Source organism: Halyomorpha halys, unplaced genomic scaffold (assembly GCF_000696795.3).
Source record: "Halyomorpha halys isolate HHAL.00 unplaced genomic scaffold, Hhal_1.1 Scaffold1029.1, whole genome shotgun sequence".
Taxonomy (NCBI): domain Eukaryota; kingdom Metazoa; phylum Arthropoda; class Insecta; order Hemiptera; family Pentatomidae; genus Halyomorpha; species Halyomorpha halys.
In genome coordinates, this window is record NW_027106971.1 from 85,658 (window position 1) to 99,537 (window position 13,880).

General features: G+C 30.1%; 1 protein-coding gene across 1 annotated transcript in view; it reads right to left on the reverse strand.

The window, feature by feature from the left end:
- Acf (ATP-dependent chromatin assembly factor large subunit) overlaps positions 1-13,880 on the reverse strand; it is a gene marked incomplete in the record, with an annotated part of 58,309 nt that overhangs the window by 13,967 nt on the left and 30,462 nt on the right. The window contains 7 exon segments of the mRNA XM_067045263.1: positions 285-395; positions 6,978-7,166; positions 9,198-9,382; positions 9,947-10,077; positions 12,237-12,376; positions 12,526-12,651; positions 13,629-13,790. Of these exon segments, the coding sequence (XP_066901364.1) occupies positions 285-395; positions 6,978-7,166; positions 9,198-9,382; positions 9,947-10,077; positions 12,237-12,376; positions 12,526-12,651; positions 13,629-13,790 (1,044 nt within the window).

The following is a 13,880-nucleotide window of genomic DNA, read 5'->3' on the forward strand; positions in this document are numbered from 1 at the left end:
TTTATTTATGTTGTTCTTTGCTGACCGCACCCCCGACAAACTTCTTCAAGCATAAAGTATTTTAGTTTTTGCTAACCATCTTCTCCTATTTTTTTTTTCCCATGACCTGAGCAATTGATTATTATATGATGAAATTAATGATAGAAATATGACTGAGATTAATATGAAAATAAAGTTAACATCTAATGAAAAACAAACACACGGGGATTGCAAGGGGAGGGCAGGAAGGCAAGCTGGGAAGGTATTGGGACCGAAAAGCATTTTCAATTCAAGTCCATACAAACCATCCCAGTAGTTGCTTCTAAGTTGCTTGGCAAACTGTGAGATCTTAGCGGTGGCAGCCTTGGAGCATTTCCTCCGGCTAGACCTCTCCTCAACCAGATCCTCCACAGGGTCTGCATGCGCAATCATGCTCACTTAACTCCTGCTTACCACATCATTATCCTCACCCAATATCTCATATATTTTAAAGCTACTGCGTTGGCGACTACTCGTGGATAAATAAATTGTTATATTTATAATATTAATCAAAATGTTATACAATAATAATTAATGTAACATATGTTGAACTCCTAAATAAGTAGAACAAATAATGAACTGTTCCTCCATTTTGAAAATGAAAATAATGGGGTGTATAAAAAAAAAAAAATGACTGTTTTATCATCAAGATTTCTAAGGACTGTAAATATTTTAGTCCTATTTAATACTTAATAGTCTCTTTATAACATTTTCTAAGCTTGTCTAATCCCACTTGACTTCTTCAAAAAAGCCTCAGTTTAGTTATTTGTTTCAAAGAAGAAACATGACTGTGTCCTATGAAATTCTCATAATTTTAAGGCATTACTGGAAAAAAAATTTCACAGCCGCTGAACAAACTCGTGAAATTATTAAATATGAAGGGGATGGTGTCCTTGACTAGCACACTGCACAGCGTTAGTTTAAAAAATTTAGCAGGGGAGATACGACGTTCAAAAGGAAAAACTCAGGGCAACCATTAATGGATATTGATGAGGTTCTGCAGGAAGCTGTAGAGACAAATCCATCGACAAGTACTCGAGAACTTGCCAGGGAGTGTGGTGTATAGAAACATACTGTTAGTCGTCATTTACTCTCCATGAGGAAGGTGAAAAACATAGTACAAGAGCCCAAGAGGAGAAAAAAGGCTGTTATCTCACCCCAATTTTTGATTACTTTAATGAAAACTATGTATAATTAATAGTCAAAATTGATGAGTCTGCCAAGTATAGGTAGGGGGAATAAAAAATGGCGGCTGTTTGAAAGCGATAAAAAAATTTAATTTTTCATTTGGAGCTCTATATCTCAAAAAGTAGGAACAACACATGAAAACACAAGAGAACATTATTTAAAGATGAGCAAGTTTTCTAAAATATGAGCCCTAAAAAGAGTTATTTACATTAAATAGTTATCAAGATATAGCTTTTTAAAAAGCAACATTTCATAAAAAATTTAATTTTTCATTCGGAGCTCTATATCTTAAAAAGTAGGAACAACAGAAGAAAACACAAGAGAACATCATTTAAAGATGAGCAAATTTTCTCTAATATGAGCCTTAAAAGAGTTATTTACATTAAATAGTTCTCGAGATATAGCTTTTTAAAAAGCAACATTTCATAAAAATGTTATATGGGACGTACTGAAAGATCGGTAGTTAGTGAATTTATTTTGAAAAATCTACATCTCAAAAACCATTTGACGTACAGATGTCTTTTAGCACCCAAATTAAACCTAGTTTAATGAGCTATAAAGTAGTTTATAATGTTTATCTTCGTAGGAGTAATAGTTTTCATGAAATTTGCTAATATAAATTGATTTATAGTTGTTCGGACCATTTCCTTCAAGGGAAAAAATTTGATAATGATGGTATCAGCGTGGAATTGAGCATTAGGCTAACATATGGCTAATGACTTTAGAAAACAATAAACTTTACACTTTTGAGTATTAATTGTATTTTATATTAAAGAAATAATAATACAAATATTTGGTTGAAAAACAGTCATTTTTTTTTTTTTTATACACATTATTAGTTCAATAGAAAATCCAATAGTGCGCTCCAAAGCAATATAAATTTTACTGTAAGCTAAATTAAGATAGAGAGAGTGAAATACGGTAGGTGAGAAAAAGTGATATTCTCATACCATTGTTCTAGAGATAAAAATAACAAGATAATTAACTTAGTTAAGGAATTAAATGAATTTTGCAAAACAAAAAAATTTCAATTAATGTTCTTAAAGATTTTTCCACAAAATATTTAATTTTTTGTTGTAGATAAATATAAAAACGGAGCCATAAAAGGAACATGAGTGACCTCATTGATAAAGCAACTGAGAAAAGCAGAATTGTAAATAAAATTTATATATGTATGTATGCCAATGAATAGCCCAAAACGTTACAAAAATACAAAACAAACCTGTATTTATAACATAATTTAGATGATGTTTATCTAAATAAAATACAAAAATGTAGGCTTCATGTAATTAAAAAAAAAAAAAAATTCCACTTAATCATTTTGATTAATATTATAAACTAAAAGTAAATCCCACTACAGCAATGAACAACCATAATGGAGTTGTTTATGATAAATTGTTATATTATAACAACAATATTACAACAGTGGTCACTAAAAAGAAGACCAATAAGCTGTACAGTAATTGACTGCATTCTGATAGAAATGTATTAATACAAAAATATATATTAAGAAATACTTTTGTATTTAAAAAATAAGTAATAAGAATTACTTATCAAAACTTTGTTTACGATTCAAATTATTAATTGTAAACCTTACGGTTTTGAAAATTAATTACAGAATACAGAATAATAGACAAGCATTTATCCACTTAAGATGAAAAAAAAAAAATGCAAAAGAAAATTAAGAAAGCTAAAAAGCCAAGAACCTAAAAGATAAAATTCAAGAAGATGGAATAGTGCGTTCAAGGAGAAAAATATTGACAAAAAACTTCAATTGGGCAAAGGATAATTGGACTTAGCAGATAAAACAGCGAATGATTAAAACAACTAATAAGGGAGGTATATACACATAAAATGTTTTGTTATTTAAATAAAAGTAATGTATTTAAAATGTTATTTGTATTAACACAAATTAGGATAAGTACGGTGGTAAATTAGTCAAGTTACGGAGCACAAGTTTCGGCATGGCTATTATGTAAGTACCCATTTTTTTTTCTACAAGAAGAGACCAGCCGAAAAATAAATTAAAGGATACAGTCACAAAGATGTCAATTAGGCCTGACGGAAGCACACTCGGCATTGGAAATAACTGAATCAGGCTATATAAACGTCACCCAGTCTTAATATGTGTATCACAGAAAGAACAATAATAAAATGTAATCTTCAAAAGAAAGACTATAACAGTACTACAGGATCAAAACAATCTTCACTTTTTGCCAAAATCAAGAATTTGCTAACGGTTAACTATTTCAATCGATTCTTCACTCTCTATTAATTGTATGGTATTATTTTAGTTGAAAACCAACATCCTACTGAAAAACTACCATAATTATTAGTAGAAAATATAAGTAATGAGTAGCAAACATATAAGTTACAGTGAGTTGCTTTTTCGGAAAAGGTTGACATTCACTAGTCATGATTGACTTACACTGAGCAGCTTAGTGTCCACTAATAAAGGGTCAACAGTTCTCAGTGAAACTCAATTCCTAGATACGGTGGCATAAAGAGGTGATAATAGTAGTCATGATTTTAAAAAAAAGTATTTAAACTTTATTTGGCTAAATATAACATTTTATACTTTAAATAATGCTTATTTAAATTAAAAGAAAAATAAAAATCAACAAAAAAAATTTGTGTTTTTAAGTAGTTTTCCGAGGAATCTCCCGCAGTCAAAGTGTTAATATTCAGCTATCACTGTGAAATATATAATAGTGAGATTGAAAGGATTTTTGATTGGAGAAGTTTGTCGGGGGGTGGGGTCAGCAAAGAACAACATAAACAACTTCTTTGCTGACCGCATCCCCCAACAAACTTCTCCAATCATTAATCTACGGTCAACTATCTACACCTCATTAAGAAAGGATTTTTGGTTTGAGTTTCAAGAATTTGGAACAGCGAAGATTGTTTTGTTCCTGAACTGTCCATACAGCCCTGAAAAAGGAGGAGAGTTCTGAAGAATAAGAACAAATTTCGAACTCTTTAATGAAGCTGATGTCATTGCTTAATGAGGAAGACTAAGTGGGGCAGGCCAATATCTGATAATGGGAAATATCAGGAAATACCTAAACACAATTGATTGATGGAAACTGAAACAGGATGCCAGGAAGGATATAGAACAATGGAATAATAATATCGAGGAGATACTTAAGAGTCTGATTTAATACAATTAAAACTTTTTAAAGAATGTAAATAGGTTGACAGATAATGAAATATAATTTAAATTAAGGGTAAATATATCGTGAAAGAATAAATTTTTAAAAAATCGACAAATTTACTAAAATGTATCATTGATTGATCACAATATAGATTGTTTTATTTTACTGGAAGATTATTGATTGACCGTGATTAAAGATGAAAGGAATTTGGTCCGGGTGCGGTCAAAAAAACTCAAATAGTAGAATTATACTATTTTATTGAGCCCAAGCACGTTGCAGGGCTTCGTCAGGGCTAAAAAAGATACAAACGCATAGTTACAAAAGGAAAAAAAAAAAAGAAGAGAAAAAAAAAACAGGGGTATAAAATGTAAAAAAGTAAGATATAATAAGAAAAATTAAAGGATGTAAATAGTAAATGAAAAGGGTAATAGTAACAGATAGATAAGAAAAGAAATATTAAAGAAAATACAAATCAAATGATGAGACAGAATGCATACCTATTTTGACGGCAGCCAAAACAAAAATGACCGTTGGTATGGGGAGGAGCGGGGACGGCAGTTGTGCCACAATAACGAAAATAATATGTAAAGTAAACATGATAAAACAGTATTTAAATTAGGTGAGCAATAAATGGAAATATACATAATAGGGGGAGAAGAAAACTTTTTTGCTCAATAAAATAGTATAATTCTACTATTTGAGTTTTTTTGACCGCACCCGGACCATATTCCTTTCATCTTGTTTTATTTTACTTTGAAAAATGTATTCGTCACCCTATCCTATAAATTATTTTAGTTAAATATATCATATATTAAGATGCATAGGCTAAAACGGAATTTATAATATAATGCAATATATGTAATAGGGTTCATATAATCAACTATGTTTCAAAATAATTTCTCTTTCGGGCCAAAAGAAATATAATAAAAATGGATAGGTGACCATAAAATCTGTCTTATTTTTAATATCTATAATTCACTAACGTAGATTCATACCTTCACTGTAGACAATCTCAAATCCCTTTAAACTTTTTGCTCTCTAATTTTCGCAACATTTAAAAAAAAATTATCTTTGAATTAACAACAAAATTAGCAAGACAAGGGTTTGAAAAGAAATGAAAAAAAAACAAAAAAAAAAAAAACAGCCATATAAAAACAAAGTAAGATATAAATCTGGAATGTACTCCTCGATATGTTAATACAAGAAAATACACTAATCAAACTAAATCAGACAGTTAAGACCTCCCTTTGGTATTAAAACCATCCATCATTCGTTTAATGAATACACTCATTAATAAGTATTTTACTGATACCAAATATATTAATCTATCCACAAAACAGACAAAATATATTTTTTATTCATAAAACCAAATCGACAAAAAAAAAATCTGGCTATCTATTGACAATTTAATAAATTCGGTAATAAGAACTCCACGAGAAATCGCCGAATACTAGAGCTACAATTACAACCTATATCTAGAGTAAAATGTCTATTTAGCAATACAAATATACATATATGAATTTTAGTAATCTCAGCACAAGTTTAAATTATTTGGTTGTATCACATGATTTTAACTATTCAAGGTAATAGTGGTATTCATGACATATAAAAGCAAGTTAAATAGAAAAACTTATGCCCAATGGAGAAATATTTTTTTCTTTTACCACGTTAAAACGATATAACATGGTTGAGAGTCTGTTAAATGGAGAATGACGTCACACAACAGACTAGCTCAGCTCATCATTTTGTTTGTTGTGTTAGGTTACTTGCTTGTAGTTTTTTTTTTTTTGTGTTAGTATTGTTTTGGATTTTTTGTAACTAATAAAGCAATGGATGACAATAATAATAATGTAATGACGGTTGTCAATTAGCTCATCTTGATTCTCTTCCTCACAATTTAGAAGATCAACAAGGAACTCAATAGCCAACTGTTCATGCAACTTCCACTTTTTACTTAATTTAGACACGTTGTAATAAATTACTTTAATAATACTAATAAGTAAACAATAACATGAAGTTTAGGAAGTAAAAGTTATAAAACAAGTTGCTCAGAAAATCCGCTAGGAGCTCTTATTCATTTAAAATGGACTTTAAAACAAAAAGGGCTGCTCACAATCCTATACTTATAAAATTTAATACATCATGAATACCCCTATTATTGATAAGACATCCATCAATATATGTTATCTAATTTTATCAGCTCATTAAAAATATACTTTACCCATCTACCTTTAGCTTTCAAATGATTGTTCTACTTGAGAAGTTTTTAATTATTTTTTCTTAAAATTTTCCTTGATAAAAATAAAAACCTAGAAACCATTTTTTATAAAAACAATCTTTTTGCAAAATTTGATTTGTTAGATATTGAACAACTAAAATTCATACTAATCTTAAACTGTTCTTGGATCATCAATATCTAAATTAGACGGCTCTGCTCAGGTTTCATTTGAAAATTAATTCAAATCAAGATATCAATTCAAAATAAGATCATATTTAATTAATATTATTTCCTAAATTGTTATTTTATGCAATACAACCAGATACAAAAATATGTCACTATCTTATAAATAAGAAAAGAATTTTGAAAAGATAAAGACACTAGACGAACCACCTTACCATGCCTTTTAATTCCGTTGACATATCCATTTAATTTTGGAGATTCGGCACCCTTTTCCTTAACTTCCCTTTCCCTGACCCTCTTGGATGCTACATCACTGCGCTTCGACTTACTGTTGTTGGTTTGCTCCTGCTTTATAGCCGGCTTGACGTCAAGTTCCTCTGGTTCTTCTTTCACTTCAGTGGTACCTATTGTAACAGTCATAAGAAAAAATCCTTATATAAAATTAATATTATATTAGAGGAAGATGTGAAGTGGGTAGTGGCCAAATAAGGAAAGTAAAAAATAGTGTGGGGAGCAGCATTCTGCACAAAAAGAATTTGAAAAAAAATTGCAGGTATTTAAAAAAAGATTCTGACAATCGCAATGGACTCCCCTGGTTTGTATGAAACAGCCAACTGCATGATGAACTGTAAATGGACTTGATAGATGATTACAAAAAAAACTGATTTACGAAATTCCACTCCAATCTACTAACAGTTAAAGAATCGTGGGCTGACCACTTAGGCCCGCCATATTGCGAAGACTGTACCCCAGGCTGATCTATGACAGTTGTAAACTCTTTATTGTTTTATTTTTATTATTATCATCAGTGGTAAGGCCATTCTTGATTTCACCTTTAATCTGTTTAATTTATAATTGTTAAATTCATAACTCACCTCTCTCTCTTTGTATTGTATTATGTTTTACCATTTAATTCAATCTTTAAATCATGTAGCATTGTATTTCTTATAAATGTAATGTAACCTCTATAGTAGTTTTAAACTTAAAACAAGTTACTGTAAGAACAGGTGGTTTCTAGCTACTGCACTTGCAATCTCTTTGGATTGTAAACAATAGAAGACAATAGACTGCTAACCTTAACTATTATTTATCTGTGTAGAGTGTATAATATTACTTAGTTTTCTTCTTGTACCTACAGTTTAATATCATCTTCATCTTTATTATGTCTACCGTCTTCATCAACGTCAGGTACACCCACCTGCTAATTATTCTGATAATTAACCAACAGTCACCTCTGCACATCAAGTGTTTCACCTCTGCTACATCCACATTATATTAATCCTTTAGTTCCAATTTTATAATAATATTCATTAAATTTTATTAATTTATTTCACCAAATAACTTGTAATTTATCTTGATTTACTATAAATTTTATCTTTCACCAGATCTTTAGGTTAGATTTTTATTTTGTAGTTTCTCTTGTTTGTTTTTCTTTATTTCAATTAATCTTCTAAGGAAGTATTTCAAGTATTTTGTTCAATTTATGATTTATAATTTTAATTTTATTATTACCTTTCTTTTATTAAAAATTGTTTGTTTACTTTTGTTTATTGTCCAATCCATCTATAGGTATGTTTTAGTTTTCTATTCTATTCCTCATAGACCTATCAACCTACACAGTGCTTACACGCCCAAGATATAAATCCATGAAATCCAGCGTAATCTAGGCGTAGTGTAATGGGCGTCCCTAGGACAACCAGGCTACAGCTCCAACAATGATTTTACTTTCTTTTTTTCCTTCTCTAATTATTTTTTGTTTGTTATTTTTCCATGGATTATTATTTTTTAATTTATCTTCACTATTTTAAATTATAATGGCTCCAGAATATTGCAATAGTTAGGAATGCCTCTTGCACTAGACTAAACCCCCCACTATCAACTGTTATGTAGTTAATGTTAAAAAATAACTTACAAACTATTACAACAACCATGTAAGGCCAACCAAGGCCGATCTGGTAATTCGGGGGTAAGTCAATTATTATCCGCAATATAGTTATAAAATTTTATTGTAATCAAATAGGAAACATACAAGCAAAATTGACCTTTATCGTGGGTGACACTCATGCGATTTTTGGATTTTTCAATTCAGTCATAGACACTCTGTTGTGGCAAAACACTGTTCCCATATGGTACCGAAAGTCTTCAATGAATTACGCCTTCCGACCACAAAAAACAGATCACTGAACAGTGCTCTTCTTTGGTACAAATAGAAAGCAGAGCAACCATCATTAACATCATGACAATGATAACGAAACTAACCTAGCAGTTGAAACTTGTATATACATAACAACTATTTGTTGTTATGTATATACAAGTTTCAAAGCATGCATCATCAATGCAAAATGACAGTGCTACCAACATAAACAAAAATATAACTAAATTGCAGATAAATATTGACTTACTCTTGTATACATAAAAAAATTTTTTTTACTTACCAGCAGACTTTCGATTACTTGAGGATGTATTTTGGATAGAATTGGCATTTCTACAGTCGTGACAGAACCACTTGGACTTAGGAACCCTCCTCATAGGTGGCATGACGCAGCCTAAGTGGAGTCGTGAATCGCAGGTGCCGCATTGCAATTGAGCACCACTTTCCTCACATATCTTACATATGCTCCTAGAAAAATTAAGTAAGATAAATACTTAATTGAAAACATATTATAAATTAATTATTTAAATTAAGAAATATTTAAATAAAGTTTATAAAAATACATTCGACTCATGATAATTTGAAGCTCAAGGGATCAGAGAAAAAGTTAAAATTACTGAGAATTTGAAATAATAAGAGTTTAAATAATCAAGAGATAGGAAGAAAAATCTTTTTAAAAAAGTCATATTAAAATATGTATATACGTAACCTTTGTTTTTAAATTTACACAATAACTAACAATGGTACAAACAAAAATGAAAATGTTAGTAAATAATGAAATATAAAGCACTTACATGTAACCTTTGGTTTTTAAATATATAGAATAACTAACAGGGGTACGTACAAAAAGAAAAAACATAACAATATATTGTTGCAGTTAAACTATTTCACAAAACAGATTTTTTTTTTTTTTTTAAATTAGAGTAAAATTGGTTCAGTTTTATAAAGGGTTAAAATGTTATCTTAAAAATATATTGACATTTCACATAATCAAAACAGAAGAAAGTGATAATTTATCCTGTCATTCCTTACTCTTCCAAATTTTCCTCTTCTCCTTCCGAATCTTCTGAGAAAAGTCGTCGTTTCTTTACAGGCGTATGAGGTTTATCCGATGGTTTACTACGCTGACATCGAGGACAATGCCAGTCACCAGCTGGTATCCTCTGAAAAATAATAAGGTAACACTTAGAAATTGAAACAAGAACATTGTTAAGGGATTATGAGAAATACTCTATAAGAAATCAGTCATTCCATAGTTTAGAAACTTTAGGTTAGGACCATTTTTGAGCTAACATAAAGAAATATCATTCCAAACTGATGTAATATATTTTAAAACCCAATTTTTTCAAAAATAGTTATAATTTTTATAAATAGTTCAGTTATGTTTTAAATGTATTTTCATTCATAAAACTGCCACAAAGAACTGGAGTAAGGAACAGAACATCATACAAAGTAATCAAGATGGCGATCCCATTTAAAGTATATTGAATTGCAGCAATTGAATTCAAATAGTTTCAAAATTTCATAGTTTTTCTACTATGATGATATCACCAATAAATTCAGAAAACAATAGAAGAGAAGATAATCATCAAGAAAATATTCTACATCAGTAATCATTGCTGGAAATGAGAAGCAATAATGCAACAATCGATCTTTGTCTTGATTATAAAAACATTCGTAATGGGCAAAAGACAAGAGAAGATCATTCTTTCTTTGGATTGCCAATGGAGTGGACTTGTCCTGGAAGTTTTTTGTCCACGATTTGTATACATCTAAGGGAAAAACATTACATCTTTATATTTATCATCATCAGGTCAAAGAAACCAGGAAATCAGCAGTGAAAAATAACCAATAGCTTCCTACACTTATGTCATTAAATACACTTAAATAAATGCACTTCATGCATCTAATAATGTTAATTTTAGTTAAAAGAATATTTATGAGTTATTGTGTCTCGGTTGTATGGAAATTCACCCAGAGGTGGAGTCAATAATTGTTAAATTAATTGAAATATAATCCTCATATCGGTGGTAAATCTGTCTGTTTACTTATTTGAACCTTGAAAGCTTCATACTCATTAACATGTTAACTTCCGGGGCCGTAGCATATACGGTCCAGGTTCTTTTTACTAGAAAAGTGCTCTCTCTACTCCTGCCTCAGTCATTCGTCCCCTCTCCATGGGCATTAAGTATCATCACTACCATCACTATAGCAACATTGGTTTGATTCGGTAACATTTTTACAAAATATTATAAATGTAAGGACTTTACTCGGTGAGTACAATTTATATGTTCATTACAATTTAATATTCATCATAATCAACCATTCTATTTGTAGAAAGGTTTGTTTTATATTTCAAAAAAATGTTAACGACACGAAAACAAGAACTATTTTTTAAATATTTATTTGTATATAATTTTATATGGCATTCAATTTTTATGTACTAATACAAGTATTGTATTACTCAGACTTTTTTACTAACCAATTTTTATTTATTGATTTGTATATAACTGCGTAATGCATTATATTAATTATATATTTGTTAAGTATAATATGTTGTATATAATTGTAAAACATCTTTCTATATACTGACATTTTATAAATCAAATTACGATTCGTTTTAAATTTTTACTCTAATTATTTAGTTATTAGTAATTATAAATGTATTTATTTCACTTTTTATCAGTAAAAATATATTTATATTGATTATAATTTTAAATTTAAAAAAATAATTCAATCCAATTTTAAAATTAATTTACATTTTTATAAATTCACATTCACATAAATTCATTCAAAACCAAACTTTGCAAGGAGTATGGTACAGAAGAGGTAATCAGGCATTTTTCCTTGCCCTATGCCAACAGTAAACAGCACTACAAAAAGGATGAATTTCTCTTAATTAACTTACATCAGAATTTTAAATATATTTTTTTTCTTAAACAAAAAGCTAAAATGAATATAAAAATGTAAAAAAAAGTGGCACTTGGGAACAATTTTGACATAATCCGGTGGTAGTCAAGGTGTTAATAGACCTGAGACTAAAAGTCATTTATTTTTAAAAATTTTAAATTTTATATTTAAGAGAAACCACAATAAAAATAAATAAAAAAAAATTACTAACCCCTAAACACACAAATAAATAACATACTTGTAAACAAAAAACAAAACACTTACTGTTTCAACAGAATATCTATTGCCCATCCAAAGAGATAATATATTTTAAACAACATAGATAGAAAGCACTGCCTAACCTATACTAAGACAATTCAGTAACCATAGTAACAAAATATTCATAACAAATCCAAAGAGCTAATATACTTACAGTAAGTTTTGGTTTTAGGCAGTACATATGGTGTCCTTTATTACAGGTATCACAGAGTAGCATACTTTCTGGGTCCTTCATTCTTCGACAAATTCGACAAGATGCATTGATGGCTGAACGTTCCCATAGCACTGAATTTTCTTTAAAAACAAAAAAAAAAAAAATTACTTAAAATAGAAAAATAAAAAGATCAATCAAAATAATTTAAAATAAGTATTAATTTTATTAATCAATATTTTAGAATTAAATCAATATATTATTTTCTGATGATTCAATAAAGTAAATTTACCAAGAGTTGAAAGATACAGAAACAGCTGCGGGAAGGTTGTTGCCTCCATCAAAGCCTTTTCCCATCGGTCCATTGCAGGTGTTGGCATCTTCATCTCTCCTCTTTCTCTTTCCTTCTGATCAAGACCTATTATTTAAAAAAAAAAAAAAAAGATAAATAATAATAAAAAAGAACCAGTAGGTAAGTATTGAACTATTTTTTCTTCTGAAAAACAGAACTTATCATTAGCATAATCCCAAATACTTAATTTATTAAAACAGCATTAATGTTTCATTTGTTTTCTCCTCCAAGTTTTTTTTGTTCTTTTATTTAATAAATTATTATTTTATTTTATTTTTAATATTTCTTACTTTTACCCATCTAATGGAACTGGTACTGGTATTTGGTGGGGGGAACTAGTTCGGCAAGTGGGCCTAGTGGTCCTTTTTACCTGCTGGCGGCTAGCTGAGTTGCCGCCACATACCAACCAAGGTGGGAGAGTCAAGATTCATTCTTCTGGACTGCCGAAAGATGAATGTTAACTGCCCCATGTAGGAATTGAACCCACAATGTTTCGAACATAGTGCACTGGGACCTGCGCCCCAATCCGCATGGCCGTCACGTCCCTTTTACCCCTCTAAGTAATATAATTTAGGATAGAACTGGGAGAGATAAAAGAGGGAGTAAAATAAACAAGCATCAAAGGGTTAGCGGAAGGCATACATAAGTATATATAAAACAAATGAAACACTAGGAAAATATAGATGCTTATTTCTCAATATGAGCAAAATGATCAAGGCTAAACCCCTACCTTAAGAACCCCCCAACAAGGATAGGAAAGGATTTAAACTGAATTGAGGTTTATGGAAAAATATATATATAACTCTAATATATATAATATATAAGGGGTTAGGAGGAGGGAGGGGGTCAATGTTTATGGAATTTGGGTCCAGAGATAGTCTCATTTCCCGGTGTCGGACCAACTCAAGACCGTTAGGTCACAATTAGGTTCTACTGTATTTTGAAAGGTAAAGTGTCAAATTTTAAGGGTTAGGTAGTATATATTTTTCCCCTTTTGTCAATCACAAAGGTTGATTATTGAACAAAATGAACTAGTGACTTACCTAAAGGCCTCTTCAGATATTTATGCTCAACACCTTGTGCTATCTGTAAGATTGCCGAAGCCATATCGAAGATGACAGGCCTTTGTGGAACGTCTTGAAAACCTGGCCAGGCGATAGGAGCAGCATCGTCCAATGATGGTGTAGATGCTCGACTTTCTTCGTCTATAGCAGTAACAGAGAATAAGAATATATAGGTCTATAGCAGTAACAGAGAGTAAGAATAATTAGAAGTGAAATTAATATACATCAATT